General features: G+C 34.7%; 1 protein-coding gene across 3 annotated transcripts; it reads right to left on the reverse strand.

The window, feature by feature from the left end:
- Positions 1-566: 566 nt before the first annotated feature.
- LOC142543098 (putative glucan 1,3-beta-glucosidase A) lies at positions 567-7,486 on the reverse strand. 3 transcript variants are annotated; one of them, XM_075650116.1, is made up of 11 exons: positions 7,247-7,486; positions 7,025-7,140; positions 6,707-6,826; positions 6,065-6,253; positions 3,873-4,031; positions 2,613-2,782; positions 2,198-2,350; positions 1,463-1,815; positions 1,137-1,322; positions 1,006-1,023; positions 569-908 (listed from the first exon to the last, which is right to left on the reverse strand). In XM_075650116.1, exons 1-11 carry the CDS (start codon positions 7,338-7,340, stop codon positions 835-837), a joined length of 1,632 nt encoding a protein of 543 aa, XP_075506231.1. In that variant the 5' UTR covers positions 7,341-7,486; the 3' UTR covers positions 569-834. The 3 variants fall into 3 exon arrangements, with proteins under 3 accessions (XP_075506233.1, XP_075506231.1, XP_075506232.1); XM_075650117.1 differs by having other exon boundaries at positions 570-908; positions 6,065-6,250; XM_075650118.1 differs by lacking the exon at positions 2,198-2,350 and having other exon boundaries at positions 567-908.
- Positions 7,487-21,529: the final 14,043 nt, after the last annotated feature.

Consider the following 21,529-nt stretch of genomic DNA (forward strand, 5'->3'; position numbering starts at 1 on the left):
CCTGGTTATAAAGCATACAAGTTAATCAATCATGATACAAATGAGATTTATGTGTCTAGTGATGTTTTCAATGAGGATATTTTTCCTTTCAAGGACCAAATCCAATCTTCTGAAAATCTGGATTTCTTTTATGACAATGTTCTACCAACACAAATGAGCATTCATGCTTCTTGTTCTGATGCATCTAACGCCAAGCGTGTCACTCGTTTGAACAGAGTATCACAAAAACCTGGTCATCTTCGCGATAATCTTTGCTTCTTGGCTGCCTCATCCCATTTCCCACCCACTACTCATCCCTTGATTTCAGTCCTTGATTGTGACATTGTGCAGGAACAAGTGCAAAACAGAGTTGCAGATTGCAGACCAGTTCACAAAGCCTTTGCTTCCGTCATGGTTCAGAGCACTTTTAACCAAGATGGGAGCGCACAATATCCACTCTCATCTTGAGGGGGGGCATTAGAAACAAATAGAAGCTTATGTGTAATTTTAAAGAATTGTGATGTAATTTTACTCGCCTTTCAAAGTTCCATATGATTTGCTAAACATTTAAATTTGGATATCAAACGATAATTATTTCTTGTCACAATTACTTATATGAATGTTTATATCTATAATCAATATTATTCCAATGTAAGTAATACATGAGGGATCACGTGCAGCAGTGGCTAGTGTAGTGTGTTAACGTATGTGAAAGAATAATATAAAACAACTTCGCGAATTATGGGGGTTATTTGTTGCCTTGCATTCTCCTCGTGCACATTAATGGCCAAGGCAGAGGCCAGCAACAAAGTTGGCCAGTCGAACAACCCAGCCTAGGTAGATATTCAGTTCGAATCACAGTGGCAAAGTGCTGAATGCAAATACAAGCAACAATATAAACTTGGATATTTGCCTGAATGATGAACCGCCTGTAGAAAAAAGGCGTTACATATCTCGTTCAGATGGTAACTAAAAATGGAGTGCAACACAGTCAATCACTCATCAGAACGAATTTATTGGACTTACCATTAGATGTTTCAAAATCTGTCAACAAACCAAAGAAACAAGCTGCTCTGTCAAAATATTGATGCAGCAAATGTCGCAGTATAACTGTCAACTATAATTACATGATCATGATAGGATACGTATGACATTACCTTGCTGTAGTTGGAGATAGTTGTTTAGGATGTTCCACTCGAAATCCCAGTGCTTCCTGTCATTCTTGAGCGTCCAGTATGCCCATCCAAACGAGGCAGCATTATATACATCTAACTGGGCTCTTCCGAAATCTTGATAGTCTATTTGAGATCCATTATTCACAAACCATTCATTGACCCATTCCCCTGCAATGAGTTCAAGAATCTCATAATTTAAGCATTGTTGTCTTGTACTATCACGTGAAATAGGAGAATTATTATTCAAGAAGTTTGATAATTAACATGATAAAGAGACAGAAAAATATTTCACAGGATTATGAACCTACCAATAAAAACCAGCGGACCATTTGCAACGTTCAGAGCTTGTATCTGTGTTTGTCTATTCTTATATAGAAACTGAATATTATTTAATGAACTCATATTGGCAAAAAGGGTGTCAAACAAATTGTAGTAATGCAAATCAATAACTGTATTTACTGTGCCTAAATTTGCTTGGTACAGTTCATATGGATCTGCATTGCCAATCCTTTGGCAGAATATAACATAAGCTGTAGAGGTGTATTTCCGGACAATTTGGTATCCTTGTTTGTAGAATGAAACTAGGATGTCCAAAGGAACTGTGGCAGCAGATGGCTCGTTTAATAGCTCAATCCCAATTAATGCAGGATGTTTGGCATACCTGCAAAAGAATCAGGTTGGACCTTAAGATTTAGGCCTAAGATTTTATAATGTCAACAAACATGCACACATTTCATGGGGTTCTTCGTAATTTAACTTCACAAAGCTGTAAATACGATAACTAATTTTATAAACAAAACTAAACACCTTAAAACAACCCTGACATATTCACAAAGAAAAAAAAATCTAAAAAAAGAAAATCTTAACCAAGTACGAAGAAGCATTGGAGAGAGCGACAACAAGCTAGAAGATCTTAATCTTATCTCAGTTGAAAAACAAAAAACATAATAGGTGGCTCTTGAAAATGTTGAGATTGAATTATTTTTCAATATGAAATCAAAATGGGTAGGAAAATACAACAATTCAACAGCAAAAGATTCGACCTTGAAGCAAGAAAATCAATCACTTCTAGTGTTTTGGAGATATAGTCTGGTGCAGCCCAGCCTGCAAACCCATCACGACTTGCACTATGTTCCATCCCATTCTGAGATCCTGGAGCAGCATGAAGGTCAATTATGCACTTTATGCCAAATGTTCTGCACCAAGTATTGAGACAGTGAAATATGATTGTCTTGCAAGAATAGGTCTAGCAATATACGCAAGATCTATGGTCTTTTATATGTTCACATGACCTATTTGGAAAGTAATGTTCTTGTGGATTTTAATAAATTGATGGCACAGCAAAATGAATACTACGGTAAATATTTTTCAGAATTTTGTGGTGCAACATTCACACTCAAAGACAAAAGAGTCCAGGAACAGAATTTTGAAAAAGAAGGAAGAACGAAAAAAACCTACTGTGCCCATGAGAATGCATTGTCAAGCGCTTCCAGACTTCCCCCAATATAAGGAGGAGGGGGACTGGGATCATAAGCTACCCACCAACCAACAGGTATTCGCACAGTATTTATTCCGTGCATATAGAGGAAATTGAAATCTTGTCTTGTGATAAAATTGTTTCTATGCTCCTGCAATGACAAATGAAGATATGATGCAACATATGGTAATATGTCCAGAACTTTGAATACAAGTTCCACAATGGCTAGAATAAGGAAAATACAAAAAATAATATGAGATGCAATACAATAAAACATCTGGCATTTATAAAAAAAATATAGTTCATGGTTATGGTGGGTCAAATTTTTTAAATCACACAAACAGCAATCACCACATTTTGCTGGTTGTGCTAATAGACGTAGTCATTGCTCCCCGTAGATGGCGTAGATGGCTTAGAACACAACACTTACAAAAGCTAACCCTGTTCTTGGATCCATTTCTATGATTACTTCAGCTATTTATGACTAACAAACACATACCAAATTACTCAAGCTACTTGGTTAGCATCAGTGACAAAGTCAAGGGTGTTTTTTCATCAAGCTTTCATCATATGAAGGTTGTCAGTAAAAAAAGTCAAGAAACTCTTGTGATATCTTGATTCATGTAGACTGGCTGTTCTCAACCATAACTGAAGCCTCACAGAACAGACAAATTTTTTATGTCAATTCACTCCTTTTCATTTTTTCACGGGGTATTGTTTTTTGCAAGCACTACTCTGAAATGGCACTGAAAAATTTCTTGATGGTGGAAGGATATCATTTGATATTAAAATGTTAGTTTTCTAGTAATTTTTTGCCCACAATAGTAACGGGAAACCTCAAACAGCAATTATTGATGTCATCTGACTCATTAAACAATCTGTTCAGTCAGTATCTAATGTTTCCAGAAATACCATGACTTAATGTTATGGGAGAGAGAGAAAAACAGATAATTTGCCATGCAGCTTAAAGAGCTGTACAGCAGACATCAACCACTGATATACTGAATGTAAACGTGTTACACAGGTGGAAGATCTAATGGGTAAAACCAATTAGTGCAAAATGTCATGTCAAAATTTATTTTCCTGAATCTCTGTTTGTTTACAAGTTTTTAGCAATCTCATTATTCTTCTTTCTTTCCATCTCACGGCTCGGGGAACAATCAGCATACACAAAAAATCAAGAAATCAAACACTGCGACTACAAGGCTTAGCTTAATAAACCGCAAACAAAATCAGTTTACCTTGAGGACCTTTTCTGCCACATCATGTTCATACCCGTTGGCAAGTTGGTAATCTCCATGCAAATTACTAGATAAAATTATCAACTCAAATGTTGCAGCATTATCATCCCAGCGGGGTGTCCCTGGATAGTCTGCTGTTAGCTGGTTGTCTTTGGAAGCCTAAACAGATAAAGTATTCTATCATGTTTATTTTCTCCCTTCTAACTTCATACACTTCATTAAGAACCATTTGAGCACCCGATGACACTCAAATGCCAGATGAATTGGATACTGATTCGTTCACAAGTATTAATCTGTATCAAAGAGCACATGCAAGTAGTTGTACATAGTACAGAAGCACCAAGCAAGGACTAAACTTGATAGAACATTTATTTTTGGATGAGAGCCTCAAACTGATGATGATTCTGAATTGTGGACCATCAAATTAGTGAAAGACAAAACTGCCTGGTAAAAAAAAAGTTGCTACTTTTGAAATCTTCAATTTTGTTAGGAACAAAATATGCCAGCTAGCAATTAACTACTCTTGATAGTCTAAACATGGACGACATGGGGAACTTGCACAGAAAACAATTTATCCATGGCAACCCATCAAAATGCAGTCCAAAACTAAGGGCAAATATATAGTAAAGATCTTGCTGGTACTTATGTGGGAGTAGGCATGCAAATCAAAATGGCACTAGGTTGAAAATGATCTTTAAAGAAATAAAATATCAACTACCTTGCCTGATGAAAAGGTTGAAACTGATTCTTTTCCGAATAAATATATAATTAAAACTTTCTAAACTACACTCCATTCGAATTTCAATCAAAATAAGGCCTGCAAAACCGTGAGTCGAAGAGGATTAGTGGATTTGAATTTCAATGCTATGAGTTACAAATTCCATTTTTTGGCAAAAATAGATTTGATAAAGAATTAGAAATCGATAATTTGGATTGATATAATTTTTCTTAGCCGCCAATGAGACTCTGAAGAAACCTAAATTTTAAATGATTTCAAATATGAAAATGAAAAAAACCGACAACATTTGTCATGTTCCGCATTCAAGGGTTCAAATTGGCCATAATTTCAAGCCTGAAAAGAACTCAAAAACACGAAGCTTGACAAATCAGAATCCTGAAGATTACCCCTCGAACACATAGAAACTCATAATATTCTGCAGAAATCACAGATACTAATATATGCTAACGAAATAGTTGTCCTCAAAATGGAGTCACAAAACGATATCATCTCGCAAATTCAACGAAATCTTCTCATTACTGTATTAGGCAGAACCTCATATTAATTTCAAAATCATTGCCAAAAGTTCCAAAACTAATGGCCGATATTATCATCTGAACAAAATGTTACAGATAAAATGAGCTATATTTTACACCGTAATTAGCTCAACACCTTAGAATTATACAGGCTGGGTACATTATACAATAATCAGAACATGTATTATAAAAAATGCATATTTCATATTTCAATCCACATTTGCAGCAAGAGAATTCACGAGTTTTCTCAACTAAACTGATAAGAAGCCTATCTGGCCATATTGCTAGTCTATTCTGTATCACGAGGTGCTAGTTTTAAATGGCACAATGGTTGAACTCACAAGGTCATGATCGAGTTAAGCTAGTGCTTACCCTTTACAGATGTATTTGAACATAGAGCGAGAATTTTTCCCATAACCCAGTATTTTCATTAAAACATTGGGAAAAATATCAAAGGCAGATCTCCTTTACGAATGATGAACCAAATTGATCGCTGCAGGTAAAGTAAATATTACATTCATAGTCAAAGCGGTAGGAATAGACTTCGTGTTACCAAGGAATGAAAAAATCATTCAGAGGGTTAAAGAGGTGTTATATCACATTTCCTAATAGAAAAGACAACTCAAATGCACTGGTTTACGATAACTTTCCATGTCCTCACTCGATGCAGTAGAAAACTTTTGATATGGACATCATTTTATACAGATTTTATCCAACCTCCATCTATTTGACACAAAATAATCAGAACCCTGGCTATGATTATGACGAACATGGTTATCTTAGTAACCAATTGGAAAAAATATTTCTAGCAACTGATGGTCCAAAAGATAAGGGGTAAATTGCATTTGCACTTCCACTGAAAATCCGGAGGCAAAAATCCATCTTTGATAAAAATGTCGTGGAAATCTTTTGACTGAACAGAATCAGTGAAATCGTACCTGTATGTAAGAACCAGTCTCGAGTTTAATGTGGACAAGGTTGTCATTATTTCTTTCGAGATAAAATGTTTCTGTATCAGATGGCAATTTGGCCACTGCAGTTATCTTGTCCCCATCGCCACTGCAGGTTAAAAATTGTCCTTCAGAAGAGCGGAACTGAAATATTGACTCCGAAACTCTCCATAACTGCTAAGAAATACTTGGAGATCAACAAGTTTCAACAAGAGAAAATACCAATTATTGTCACATTCTAATGGCAAGCCACGGGGAATGAAATTCAAGAATCGTGTGAGAAACACGCATGGGTTAAGTATCAAGCTGTTTAATTTATCAAGCTAATCGGTGATATATGTTTTCCAAATCAAATGCCATTGACTAGTTAAATAGTAGATTACCTATAATTAAAAGCCTTAGGACTATTCTTAGGAACCCATTGATCTGGATTTGATTATCTGATGTTTTTGATACATTACAGAAGAATTTCTGACATTCCCCCAATCATCGTAATCATAATGTTAGTTCTATGACTTCATAAAGCAACAAATTATTGGTGAAGATAAATTGTACTTTGCTAAAAACTAACTACATCAACATTCAAGACATTTGGAACAAGAATATAAGCAATCCCATCATGCGTCTGACCCGAAATGTTTCCCAAGACTGAGGAGTATCCCTGTCAACGGTAACCATCGCACCGCCGCCATTCTCAGCAGACACGTACTTGTTCAATGTCATCGATTTTAGTTGAATTTCCGTTCCATCCTACATAATATATATAATCAAACCACAAATATATGGCAGACCGAATGAACTCTATCACATTGGAATGGGTAAAACATAATGATGGATGGACCCAGCGGAGAGATTAGGGTTAGTGACTTTGGTCTAATATAATATAAAATGATGCACTTTTACCCCCTTTCTCCACCATGGAAACAAAATTAAAAGAAAACAACTTACAAGCATATCCCCATTTGGAATGTCGTAAAAAAGCGAAGGCTTTATCCACCCCTCAATCACCAACCATCCACCCAAATTCACTCCTCTTATTCTTGAATTCCCAGGCAATCCCTCAGCTAAATTCAAGAATCCCAACAAGAAGCACAAATAAGAATTTAAGTCCAGGCACCAGAAAATCAAACAAACATAATATCCCAACAAAATGCCAGTGCCAGAGCAAACCTGAGCATCCAATTGAAAAGATGAAGAAACAGAATTGCAGTACCAAGAAAACGCATTTGCAGAAAAAAAGTTCGATAAGAAATCGCCGGCCCATTGCTCTAGAAACGCATTGCAATATATTCGATCGCACATAATAAGCTGGAGGCAAATAATCAAAAGTGGGAATTTCCGGTGATTCGTTACTTGTAGGTATGCTGATTCCAAAATGAAGACATTACTGCATTACATGTCGGGAGCATATTAATCTTGCACAATAACAATAATAATAATAATGGGAAGACTAACTTAACGCCATATTTATCGAGTAGAATAGTTAGCAGTTATGATTGTACATCATTAGTCCTTAGACGCGAGAAAACATGAAAACTCTATGTACTTGCAGTGTACTTTGACTCATTTACTAACTCCACGAGTGTCATCAAATTGTGAGTTTAGGTGTAGCTCTGACATACGTAGCAGCCAATGTATTGTAGTCGATGATTCACCGCTCACCTACGGATGTTGATATCTGATGCAATCGGATGAATTAGGTGAGCCGGATCGAGGCAATCCACTGGATCTGACAAGAGTTTTGTTTGGGAAGATGAGCAAGAGATACAACTTGTGATGAAGGTATATCTCTGTATAATATGACTGCAACCGTGTCCTGCAAACAAGGAAATGAAATTGTGAATGGGCGCCGGATGGTGTCCGGCGTGGCCACTCCGATGCTTAAGTCAGCAGGTAGAGATGAAGGATAAAGTATGTATATTTGAGGATATACGTGAGTGCCAAGAGCTCTATAATCAGAATATGTCTCTCTCTCAAATGTAAAATGTACCTGCTATTTATAAAAAGAGAAGATGGTAATGACCTCGTTTTCAGTACACACATACCACTTATAGCCATTTCACGTCAACTTCATGTCTTTTCCATCACGTCAAATCAGTATGATTCTGTCAGGTATGCTTATCGAGGTAAGATTTTACCTGTTCTCGCACTCGAGTACGTCACTACTATCGAGGCTTCACGAGTAGTGAATCATCAGCCGAGAATTGCCTGAGAGCTCGGGCCTCTGGTTGTCCGGGTGGATGACTTCCCGGGTACTTACTTGCTTTGCAACTCATGAGCCCTTTTCTGCCATCCTAACATGATCCGGGCTTACCATTTAATGTTCCGGGTCATCCACAACCCGGGCTCTTCCAGGGGTATCACCACTCCCTCCTTAAATATTCAGGCTAGAGTCATACTCGATGTTCCGATCAGTCATGCTTGGACTTCAACAGAAAGATAATCAAGTATAACTGATCGGGACAGCGTGAAGTCCAAGTATAACTGATCGGGACAGCGATTATGACTCTAGCCCGACTATTTAAGGAGGGAGTGGTGATACCCCTGGAAGAGCCCGGGTCGTGGATGACCCGGGACATTAAATGGCAAGCTCGGATCATGTTAGGATGGCGGAAAAGGCTCATGAGTTGCAAAGCAAGTAAGTACCCGGGATGTCATCCACCCGGACAACCAGAGGCCCGAGCTCTCGGGCAATTCTCGGCTGATGATTCACTACTCGTGAAGCCTCGATAGTAGTGACGTACTCGAGTGCGAGAACAGGTAAAATCTTACCTCGATAAGCATACCTGACAGAATCATACTGATTTGACGTGATGGAAAAGACATGAAGTTGACGTGAAATGGCTATAAGTGGTAGGTGGGCACTAAAAACGAGGTCATTACCATCTTCTCTCCTATAAATAGCAGATACATTTTACATTTGAGAGAGAGACATATTCTGATTATAGAGCTCTTGGCACTCACGTTTATCCTCACATATACATACTTTATCATTCATCTCCTCCTAAACTTAAGCATCGGAGTGGTCATGCCGGACACTCCTCTGGCGCCCATTCATGAGTTCATTTCCTTGTTTGCAGGACACGATTGCAGCCATATTATACAGAGATATACCTTCATCACAAGTTGTATCCCTTGCTCATCTTACCAAACAAAACTCTTGTCAGATCTGGTGGATTGCGCCGACCCGGCTCACCCAATTCACCCAGATCGCATCAATATCTTATGTGATCTGATGAGTTAATAGTGCTGAGAATCTCTGGCTAGAAAAATAAATGTGCTTTAGAGAAGGTGGTTTTCTATTTGTACATCTGATGCCATTATTATTACTCAAATATACATCACATTGATATCGAATTCATATGCAACCCTCGATATACCAATGGTTTCATATTCGATTGGGATATATGAGATGAAGGGACCGTGTTGTATGCTAACAATAACTTATTGGTTTTTTGCATGCACTGTCAGTGGTACCTAGAGGATCATTGAGTGCTTCTACTAGACGTTCTTATCATGATCTGATGAGTGCGATCAGACTTGAGTTATAACATTCTTGTGACGAAAGGGTTGATGCACATAATGGAGCTAATTAGGGTAAGCCCGTATAAGAGATAAATGTTGTCTCAAATCAAATGAATTATGAACCCACAGCTAGCTGTATCCTTGAATCATTGAGGGTCATACAAGTATTGTATTATGTGTTTCTGTTAAGATAATTGAATTCAAGAAGTTGAATTTAATGATAAAATTTGATAGATATCAAACATATTGCTGATAAAGGAGTTTATAAATGGATTTCATATTTGAAAATTGTAAAATTTAGGATGACTGTGAATTTTGTGAGGAAAGTGCAACCACTTATTTCAAAAAATGAGTTAATAAAATATGCAGCTGCCAAAATGGATAAGTGGAAAATTTTATTCATCGAAATTTTCATTTTACATTATATGAACGATATTTGTCCCCTCGTCGCAACGATATTGTCTGATCTACGATCGAAGTTATAATTAGTTCACAATTATTTAATTAGTAAAGTAGGAATATACTAATTAAATTATAATTGAGTAGTTTAGAATACCATGTAAGATTCTAAAGTAATATTGTAGAGGGGTCTATAATTAATTGATTAATTAATTAATCAATTAAATAATGAATATTTAATTATATTTAATCATGTGTTATTAAAAATTGATAATTATTTAATTATATTATGTATTTTCAAAAATTGAAAATATACATGAGAATTTTGACATGGGAAAATACATGATGAAAGAGTATTGATATCATGATGATTTAAGAATAATCAATATGTAACATCAATAGTCGATAAAAATATAACCTAGTACACATGAAAATCAACATAGATTATCAAGTTTTTCTTTCCTCGCGTCTAAAAATCCACCAACCACCTATGGATAAATCCCACCACCGACAGTCGAGCCCTCCCACCACAAGTCGTCCGCTGCCGCCGATGCACCGGTGCAGAGATTTACAATGAATTCAAGTAGATCATTCGAAGAAATTTACAAGAAGAGCTGTTACCGCCTAAACACTAGGATAGTTGGTGTCAAGCATTAAATGATCAATGTAATTATTTAAAAATCCTATGAATGTAAAATTTAATCCTTTGACATCCAAGAACGTTTAGGTGTGATTTTCGATAACGAGGGCTTGGGTATTTATAGAGGTGATATGAAAATATTATCATAATTTGGTTGATATTTTTTCTATAATTTTGAGATAATTCTTCCATAATTTCGAAGTTGCTAAGATATTTCTTCCATATCCTTTGCATTACCATATTTTTGAAAAACTTGTGCACCAAGTTTGCATGAATTTGGAAAATATAGTGGCTTGAGTGGTTGAACGTGAACTATTTTCTTGTGCAAATTCATGACATACCTAGACCACATTGAATTTATTAGCTTTCTTATTGGGAAAAAGTTACTTTGCATGTATTATTTTCTTTCAAATTTGATTGATACTCTAGTCCAAAATTTCAAAATCCTTGAATATATTACATTGGATTTTTGAATTTAATATATTTATTGGCCGAAAAATTCAGAATACCATGTATTATTTAATACTTTCGAATTTATTATTACATACAATAATACAAAAATTTTGAAAATAAAATATTATGCATATCTATAATTAAATAACTAATGAGATGCCCACAAATTGTGGTTCACAATAGATCTAAAAAAAATTATGTTGCGATTCAATCGATAGAATTAAGAAATTTTGGCAGCCGTGTGGAAGTGGGACAATGGCAACGAACGAAAGAGCTGTGGTGTCTCGGCCGCGAGGTGGGTGGCCGATTTGGAGTTGAAAAGGGAGGGAGAGTTGAGATATTCTTTGTGTAGATTTTTTAAGTTGTGTTGATTGTATCTTTATCAAATTTTTATAGCACGTTTTTAGTAAACATGAATTCTCAATATTACTAGGATTCTTCTTGAATCAGGATTCTTCAATTTTCATTATTTAAAATTCTCATTTTGTATTTTTCACTCTAAAAAATATTATGTATGATTAAATAATTATCAACTCTTAATAATACATGATTTACTATAATTAAATAACCATTATTTAATTATCTAATCAATTTAATTAATTAACTCTAGACTCCCCTATAATATTACATGTTAATCTTACATAGTAGCCACTACTACTCAATTATTATTTAATAGTAATAACTCATATCGACGATCGGACACTGCCAATGTGACGAGGTTACAAATTTTGTTCATATAATGAAAAACGAAAATTTGAAGAACAAAATTTTTCACTGGTTCATTTTTGCAGCCGCCTATTTCATAACTCCCTTCACTAAATTAGGCATTTGAACGTTCCTCACTTAATTAGCAATCATGCAAAATTCCACAAATTCCAATTATCAAATCTACTTATGAACTCTCTTATAAAAAATATATTCGATCTTCATCAAACTAAAGCCTTCAAATTCAACTCTTTTTGAATTCGACTATCTCAAAGGAAAAATGTAATCCAATAGTTGTGGGATCCTCAATGGTTCAGGGATACAACTAGTTGTAAGTTCTCGTTACTCATGCGATTCAAGACAAGATATATGTCCTATTTGGGCTTACCATAATAAGCCATATTCTGTGCATCAACGCCTTGATCACAAGAATGTTAGAAATGAAGTCTGATAGCACATGTTGGATCAAGGTAAGAGCATCTATAAGCATCATCCTATGCTCCTCTAGGTATCATTGATGGTACCTGCAAGAACTAGTAAGTTATGGTTAGCATAAAGTATGGTTCCTTAACTTATATATCCCGATCGAATCTGCAATTATAGGTATATCAAAAGTTGCAAATGAATTCGATAATGATGTGATGTATCTTTGAGTAATAAAGTGACATGGTATGTGCAACTAAGAAAACACATTTCCATAATGCACACGTCTTACTCTGGCCATATTTTCTTTGTATTTTTAATTCATCAGATCACATATGATAACCACATTCATGAGTGAGTGGTGAATCTCCTACTACCATACATTTCTTCCTATGTATTTCGAAACTACACTCAACCTTACCATCTGAGTACCTTCAATGGAGTTGGTAAACGGATCAAAGTGCATGCTAGTATACAGAGCCTCAATGTTGTCACGAATCTAAGAACTAATGGCAACCATAACCACGGAATTATCCATCTATAAATGATAACCACTTGAAAATATGAGGGAGGATTGTTCAATGCCTCATCAAATGAGCACTCATTTGTATGAATGGAAATCTCTATGCACTTACCAATGAAATGTGGCATTTATATCAAAGATATTAGTCTCAAGCTCAAAAGACATTTATCCTTGTTTTAGGCACCTGAATCGACTAGAAACAAATTTAGAATATAAACTACAGTTCCTAAAGAATTTAATGATCCACTAAACTCGTGGACCTCATGGTACCTATAATATATTAAAAGATTTTATCTATGCAGTTTGCATGACTATAAAGATAAAGTAAATTCAATAATTAGATAAAATAGTAAAATATTATTAAAATAAATATCTTTTTTATATAAGATTCAATAAAACTCAAGCCACAAGTTGATTTGCTGACTCTCTCTATTTATATGTCTCATCTTCTCACAATTTCCCGGTTGATGTGGAACTTCCACAATATATATTTGGATCGCTGACGTGACCTTGGTTCATTTGTTTGCGTAACGACATCGGTATTGTCTCAGTACAATTCGACATGATCAAATTCTTAAGGAATGACATCAAACTCTTGAACGAAATTCCTCATCCAAACAGCCTCTTTTGTCGCAACTGATACAATTATGTATTCGACCTCAGTGGTTGAATCCGTTGTGGTCTCTTGCTTGGAAATCTTTCAAGAAAAAACACAAACATTGAGCTTGAACACAAATCTAGATGTTGATTTTGAATCATCCACATCTGATTTGAAGATAGAATATGTGTAGCCTTCCAATTTCAGTTCTTCAATCTCGTAGACCATGAACAAATTTTTAGTTCTTCTGAAAAGTATCATTCACGACTTTCAAATGCAATGGATCAGTATTCAACTGGTATATTCTTGCAACACTAAATGCCAAAGCTATATCAGGTCGAGTAGATATCATACCATAAATGATACTACCAATTGTATAATTGTGTGTTCGAGTTTTTTTATCTATTCAGCTTGCACTCCTATATAGACAAAGTAAGTGCGTGAATGTACAAAAAATTAAAATATTATTAAAATAAATATCATTTGTAACATAAAGTCAATAAATATCAATTCATAAGTTGGCATGTTGGGCACCTACTCTAACAATATCCTTCTTTCCCTATAGTCTACTACCCATAGATCTTAATCACATTGTTTCATGATACTTTTCAAACAATGATCTTGGCAGAGACTTCTTCAGTGGATCAACAACGTTATTTGCAGAGAAGACTCTCTCAATCGATATCTCTCTTCTTCCAAAAATATCATGGATAATGTGGAACTTTCTCGGTATATGTTTAGATCACAAGTGTTGTCACAGTACATCGGGACTGGATCACTTCATTTGGAATGACTCTAATCTCATAGATTAAATTTCTCATAAAAACAATCTTCTTTGATGTAGCTATGTATTCATCCTTAATTGTTATGTTGTTTTTTTTTTGGAACACTTCCAAGAGACAACACCACCATTGAGCATGAATACAAATCCATAGGTCGATTTCGTATCTACCATATGTAAGTGGAACCTAAAATCCGTGTATCTTTCTAATTTTAATTATCCACCCCCACATACCTTGAACAATGTATTAGTTCTTCTGAAGTTCTTAAAAATATCCTTCATGGCTTTATAATATAATGGATTGGGATTCGACTGATATCTGCTTGCAACACTTAGTGCAAAATTTATATCAGGTTGAGTAGATATCGTGTCATTCATGACACTACCAATATCAGATGAATTTGGAATGCGAGTCATGGTTCTATCTCCTCATCAATCTTGAGGCACATAGACTTTGATAGAGTCACATCATGACACATTAGTAGATATCTTCTCTTGGACTTCTCCATATATAATATTCTCAGTATAGTATAGATATAAGTGGATTGGATGAGCCATATCATTTTTTTTAATCTATCTCCATCTATCTATATTCATAATACATAGGACTGTTCACATATATATATATCATGGAGAATTTACTAGCTAATCATACTTTAGTTGATTTTAATATTCATATATCATTTTCAATGAGTAGTATGTCATCAGTATAAAAACTAGGAATGTAACTGTACTCTCACTAACCTTCAGTGAATCCTATCATATATTGTAACATGTCCATCAATGTCTAACTATGATGTTCTGACATTCCATTCATCATGTGTGTGGTAGGTGGAATCCATTGTTAGATAATCACATTCTCCTTAAGATAGTCTTGAAATTTAGTACTTAAGTATTCTCCACCTCGATCAAATCGAAGTATTTTAATACTCCCTCCTAATTGTTTCTTTGCTTCAACTTTGAATTGTTTGAACCTTCAAAGTTTTTAAACTTGTATTTCATCAAATACACATACAGATGCCTCACGAAGTCACCAATAAAGGTAATAGAGTAAGAATACTCATGCCTTGTATTAACACTCACTGGGCTACACACATCAGTATGGATCAAATTCAATAAATCATGTGAATGTTCTAATTTTCTTAGGAAAGAGGCTTTGGTCATCTTTCATTTCAAACATGATTCACTATGTCTGACAAATCAAACATGCAATCTCCAACAAACTTGTACAGCCTTCTATGAGAAATATGTCATATATTAGCATGTCATAAATGTACTTGATTTAGACTATCTTGTTTTTTTTATGGAAAACATATTTACTTGGACATCGCTAGTTAAAATATCTTTTATTTTAAATTTATAGAGATGATTTCTAATTTTTATTTTCTAATTAAATATTTATTCTTCTAAATATTACAAACATCTTTAGCAAATAAACAAGAAAATACATATTTAATATGCATAGAAATAGAAATAATATTTTTAAACAATTCAGAAACATATAAAACATCTCTCAAAATAAATTAAATTATTGTTTAAAAATAAATAATTATCTCTCATGATTTTTGTAGCAACTCTTGCTCCATTGCCAATCCTCAGGAAGGTCTCACCATCTCTTGGCCTCCTACTTCTTGTAAACACCCTTGCCATAACTTATGTGCTAGATATTCCTTGTAGTTGTGCTTCCATTGTTCATGCTTCTTGCAGTGGAAGTAAACATATTCTGTCTTATCGGCCTTTATGGGCCCTTTAGAAGTGTTTGAGACTTGCTTCTTATTGGCCTTTTTTTTTTTGTAAGAGACAAAATGTTATTTTCCCTTACTTTGTGGGACATTTTTTGTCATAGATGATAAGCTCACTAAGAAAACAAATTTTTTTCTTCTTTATGGTGGCCTCGTAAGTTGTAAGATTATTTATTAACTCTTCAAGGCTAACATCTATCATGTTCATATTGAAGTTCACCACAAACCCGCCAACTGAGAAAAAGAGCGACAACAAGACAATATCATCATGAAACGCATTCGAAATCACCAGTTCCAGGCATACAAACTTCTCAATAAGCCATATCATACGTACACCATCATGCTCATGGACCGAGGTCCTTTCTTGCACGCGTGTAGTCACGAGCTCCTTGAAATTGGTGTGCTTTACTATACGAGTTTGAGCACCATAACATTCATTATTTCCTAAAATTGTCTCTACAGTTCGTTTGACATAGAAACAAGCATATTAAAATTAATTTGTGGTCCCACAATTTCTCAAGCTTTGTTGCCATTTGTAAGAATGACATTTTAGGCACCTCTTTTGGAGGACACCTAACAAGTGTGTATGTCTTCTCGTCTCCGATGCCAGAACAATTTTTAGTTCTCTTAGTCAATCTTGAATATTAATTTCAGTTAACTTGTTTTAATCGAGTATAACAGAAAGTGTATCGCAAAACGAAATCACATTTATAATGATAATTGAAACAGAATAACCATTGTTGTCTATCTTAAAATATTTTATAAGAAATAAAATATGGTCTTCTGTTTTTATCAATTGTCTCCCACTATTTTGATATTTTCAACACCTTCTGATGGAAATGGGAAATCCAATTTCTTTAGTGGGTATGCAAGGTCCAATTTCTAAATTATTATCACGAATAATATCAGTCGATCATAATTTTTAAAAGATAGCACCCAATTGCAACAACTTGCAACCATCACGTAATTTGTCTTACGAATGAGAGTCCAATAATATGATGTCATTTCTCTTCACTTGTCGAATATGACATATCAATGTTGAATCTTATTGGACGGTTTTCATGAGATCTCCAATAATATGAGTCGAATTCATGGGATTTCCACGTGGTTCACATCAAGTATGTCAGTGGAAGTCACACCTTTTCAGTTCCAGACCGCCCCAATAATATGAGCTAGACACATACCTCGATTAACGTTCATCATGCAACCACTAGTGATGAAAAATAAGGAAAATTCACTCTATTTAATTTTCCTTTTATATACATGATATAAATTTTGAATCTTATCGAAAATGAGATATTTTAATTTTTGAAAATTTGTCTTATCTTTAATTTTAAAATATTGTGTTATGTTTGTTTGTATGTTTGTTAGTTTAATGCAACTCTTATTATTATATTAATAATAACACATATACTGATTATTTAGAATATATCATTTGCATTATAAATAATAAAAGATGATCGATAACCGAGAGATATTTCGTCTATGAGAGCCATACACGGATCAAGTCCAAAACCTAGGTAAATGTAGGGATGCAAATTTAATATTACAAAAGCTTCCAATATTTTACATGTCTTAAATCTGCAAAACTCTTGAGGAGTTGGGCACACCATCTTTAAATCTTGATTCTCACTTAATATAATACTTACATTAAATTATCATGACATATTGGGATATAAATTTAAGGAGTGGGAACGAGCCACAAACCTATCTGCTTTAATAATTATCAAATAATTAAAAATGTAAAATGTAAAACGTAAAATATCCTAACATACACCTAGCAAATTGATCACGAGTATCGATCATCCTTATACGATATAATATCAAATATTAGATTAAATTGTAATATCAAATGTTATCATAAACTCATGTATCATGTACATTTATCACTAGCCGCCAAAATTAAATAAATTGAATAAAACTTTTACTCAATTATCCAATTAATTATTATAAATTACAATTTCTTGAAAGTAACATTTATCATAAATAATTAAAATCTAATTATTTATTTTATAAAAAAAATCTACAATTTTATCATTTTTTCGTAAAAGAGATCCCTGGTCTATGATGAAATCTCATGTGAATTCGCTTTGGTTCTGTTGGCGGCTGATAATAAAATTTATTTCAAGGCAAAATTCGATCATATTTTAATAAAATATCAATTTAGTCAAAAGTATTTTAAAAATTCAGAAAATATACCCATGGGCCCAAGTCAAAATCAGTCCATGGGAAGTACAGGGATGCTTGAGATGGTCACCATGTTTGCGTGCCCGCCCGCTGACCGATTAAATCAGGCAGACGCAGGTGGGCATCTGTCCGTAGAGCATACAAAAAATTTTAATTTAAAAACTGTGCAGGCAGCGTACAACGCAGAAAAGTGTTTTATAGGTACTGCAAGTTTCTGAAAGAATTTCTTAAGTCGTTAGAAACAAAAGCTCAAATCAATTTAAATAATAAACAAAACGAATCATATTATTGAGAAACCTTGTCTCTGATATCACTTTTTATGTATCGTTTTCTCGCAACCAAGAATCAGCGAAAGTTTAAAAATTTTTTTTTGACGTTAAAAATATTCTTGGTCCTCATATTTTTAAATAATTCATAGGGTTGTTTAAATTTGATTTTCCTTTGTGTTTAAGAACTCTGGATACCAAACTAGTTCGAGATTAGTGGAATTGGTCATTCTTGTAAATCCCTACAAACGATCAATTGGAATCAACGTCATTCGTCAATCATCAAGTCTGGTCCATTGAACTCCTAGTATAGGTCTGCGTTAGAGATCTAAACAAAATTCTGCACTGAGATTCAATAGCACGAATTTACAAATTTCGACAGTGGTGCGGCGGCGGCGACGAGGCAGCAATGATGCCCGGCGGAGCTTTGGTGGTCTCGGCCATGAGGTGGATGGCCGATTTTGTGAGTTCATGAAGAGAGAGAGAAAAATAAGATAATTTCTATGTAGATTATAATCCTTATTTATTTACCTAATCAATTTAATTAATTAACTCTAGAGTATTATAGAATATTCTATGAGAATCTTACATTCATTGATACTCAATTATTATTTAATAGCGTATTTTAAATTCACTAATTAAATAATTCTTAACTCATTATAACAACCATTGAAGATTGGAAAACGCCAATGTGACGAGGTGAAAATCCTGTTCATGTTTTAAAAACGAAAAATTTCTTAGGACAAAATTTCCATTGTCATTTTTCGTAGTTGTCTATTTTGGAACTTCATTCACTAAATTCGGCAGTTTCACTCTCCTAACTTATTTATCAATCATTCTAACTTTCACAATTTCCAATAATGAAATCTACTTGTAAACTCGTTTATAAGCATTACATTAGTTCTCCATCAAACTAAAGTTGTCAAATTCAACTCTCTTTGAATCCGATTATCTCAATGGAAATACAGAATCTAATATTTTTATGACCATCAATGGTTCAAGGATACAACTAATTGTGGATTCGCGTTACTCATGCGCTTCAAGACAACTCGTGTCTCTTATTTGCGCTAACCCTAATTAGCTTAATTCTATGCATCAACCAATTGATCACAAGAATGTCAAAGTAAAAAAGATAGTTTCAGAACATATCAGCTAAAGCTATATGTCTCAAGTCTATTTCTTACATTGTTTGATCCAATACTACTATTGCTACGGGAAATTTCACTAATCTAATTTCTGGCCAATGTCGAAGGGAATCCCAGGGCTCAACCCTGGACATGCGGTGGAGCGATGTTCTACGTGAATCCACGTTGGAAGGACATCATAACAAAGTCGTACAATTAGGACCTCGATATGGTTTTATTCTTTTTATCGTATCGGAACTCCAAGTGAGTTGAAGCATAAGTGAGATTGATCCAACTCTGTAGCCGGGGACGGTACGTTCATGTCCCTCACCTGACGAACAACGTTGAAACATTTCATGTTCGCAATCTTGATTTTGATGATAACAAAACTTGTTATTTTGTTTATAATTACTTACCTAAGTGCGCAAGAAGCTGGAACTTATTAGGCTTCGAATTGATCAGTTAAAAGAACCAAAACTGAAGCTAACATATGTGAACTGAAAGTGCCAGATGATTGCCCAAACTGAATCAGCTCAACTGATATATCAAAGAACAGTTCAACTGATTGTCCACCTGATAGGTAGTTCAGCAGAAGACCTTCAAAAAGCCCGGCCAGCTCATGAAATGCTCAACTGATGAAGAGCTCAGCTGACCAGTTCAACTAAAAGAGTGAAATCAGTTCAACTGACGAGTCAACTGATTTCACCAGCCCAACTGAATATCAGTTCAGATGATCAGTTAGGTGCATCAGTTTGGATTCAATCAGTTGCAGATCAAGACAAGCTTACCTAAGTGGATTCCAGCTACGCACAACGATACAAAAGCTATTGTACGATCAAGGTACAATAGTCGTACAATAGTGGACATTGCAGCAACAGTTAAAGACAAAAAGTTCCAGTATAGATGTCGGAAAAGTTGAGACACGAATATCAAGGAACGCATTCAAGCTGCAACGGATACAATTATTGAGTCTCACTGTACGATCCGTTTCCCGCCTAAAAATAGAAGATCAGTGAAGACCAATATACAACAAGTGTGTGGAGATTCCTAGAAAAAGAGCACGCATATTGCATATCAACTTACAAGAAGCAATCAACCCAGAGGGAACACTTCATCGTGTTATCAGCTTAGAGTAGAAGCAAAATTCCTTCAGTGTGTGAGAATATTTTCGTGTTGTAATAAGATATCAGTTCACACACACACACCACCACTCAAATACAGTCTTGCACAAAGACAATAAACTTGTGTATGTAGTCTTTGACACATAGACGTTAAACAAGTGTTGGCTGGAAGATGCTGCCTTCAGTCTAGTCTAGGAGTTCACTTAGGCAGTTGGGTAAGTCCTAAGCTGAGTGGGTTTGTACAAATCAATTGTATAAATCAAAGTCTTCTAGTGGATCCTACCCGAAATGGTAGAAAGGGTGACATATGAGCAGTTGAAGTCTTTGAACATCCATAAACATATCTTGTGTATTTAATTGTTTAATTACTGTTTTCAAACTGATTTGATCAGTTAGAGCATATGTTAGTTTAATTTTCACCATAATTGAACTGATATATGTCACAACTGATTCCCTTTAGTTTTAGTTATTCAGTTACACATGATATAAAATATATCAGTGTTTCTAAACGAAGGATTATTTCGAGTGTTTTCCGCTTGATTTAATATCAAACTCGATTTAATTCATCGATGTAAACATTCTTAGAACACGAGCTTTTGCAGCTCTTAGAGAATATTGTGTTTGAAGCATCTCAAGGTGCCCAGCATACGATCTTTCAATTGGTATCAGAGCATGCTGTTTTAAGAAGGACATTTGAAAAATGACTAAAATTATTTTACTTTAAAATAGTTTTAAAAGATATTTAAAAATATTTTATATTATTTTCAAAACTATTTGAAAATGTTTATCGAAAGCTCATTGCGAAGAGTAGAGAGGATTGCTCTGCAACTAACATTGTAGCAATTTCTCTTGACTCCGAGCTTTGGGCCTTTAATCAGCATGCAGGGGTATGAGTCCTACCTGTTGGCTATTCAGAAAAACTGATCGGAAGACAAGGTTTCAGCTGCCAACCTACCAGTTGAAGCT

This window comes from Primulina tabacum, chromosome 4, assembly GCF_025594145.1.
Source record: "Primulina tabacum isolate GXHZ01 chromosome 4, ASM2559414v2, whole genome shotgun sequence".
Taxonomy (NCBI): Eukaryota; Viridiplantae; Streptophyta; class Magnoliopsida; order Lamiales; family Gesneriaceae; genus Primulina; species Primulina tabacum.

Excerpts from the sequence above, each read along its gene's own strand:
- LOC142543098 (XM_075650116.1), bottom strand. The coding sequence starts at position 7,340 with ATGGGCCGGCGATTTCTTATCGAACTTTTTTTCTGCAAATGCGTTTTC. Across the intron at positions 7,141-7,246 it reads CTTTTCAATTGGATGCTCAG|CTGAGGGATTGCCTGGGAAT; the intron begins GTTTGCTCTGGC and ends TCTTGAATTTAG. Across the intron at positions 4,032-6,064 it reads AGACTGGTTCTTACATACAG|GCTTCCAAAGACAACCAGCT; the intron begins GTACGATTTCAC and ends TTATCTGTTTAG.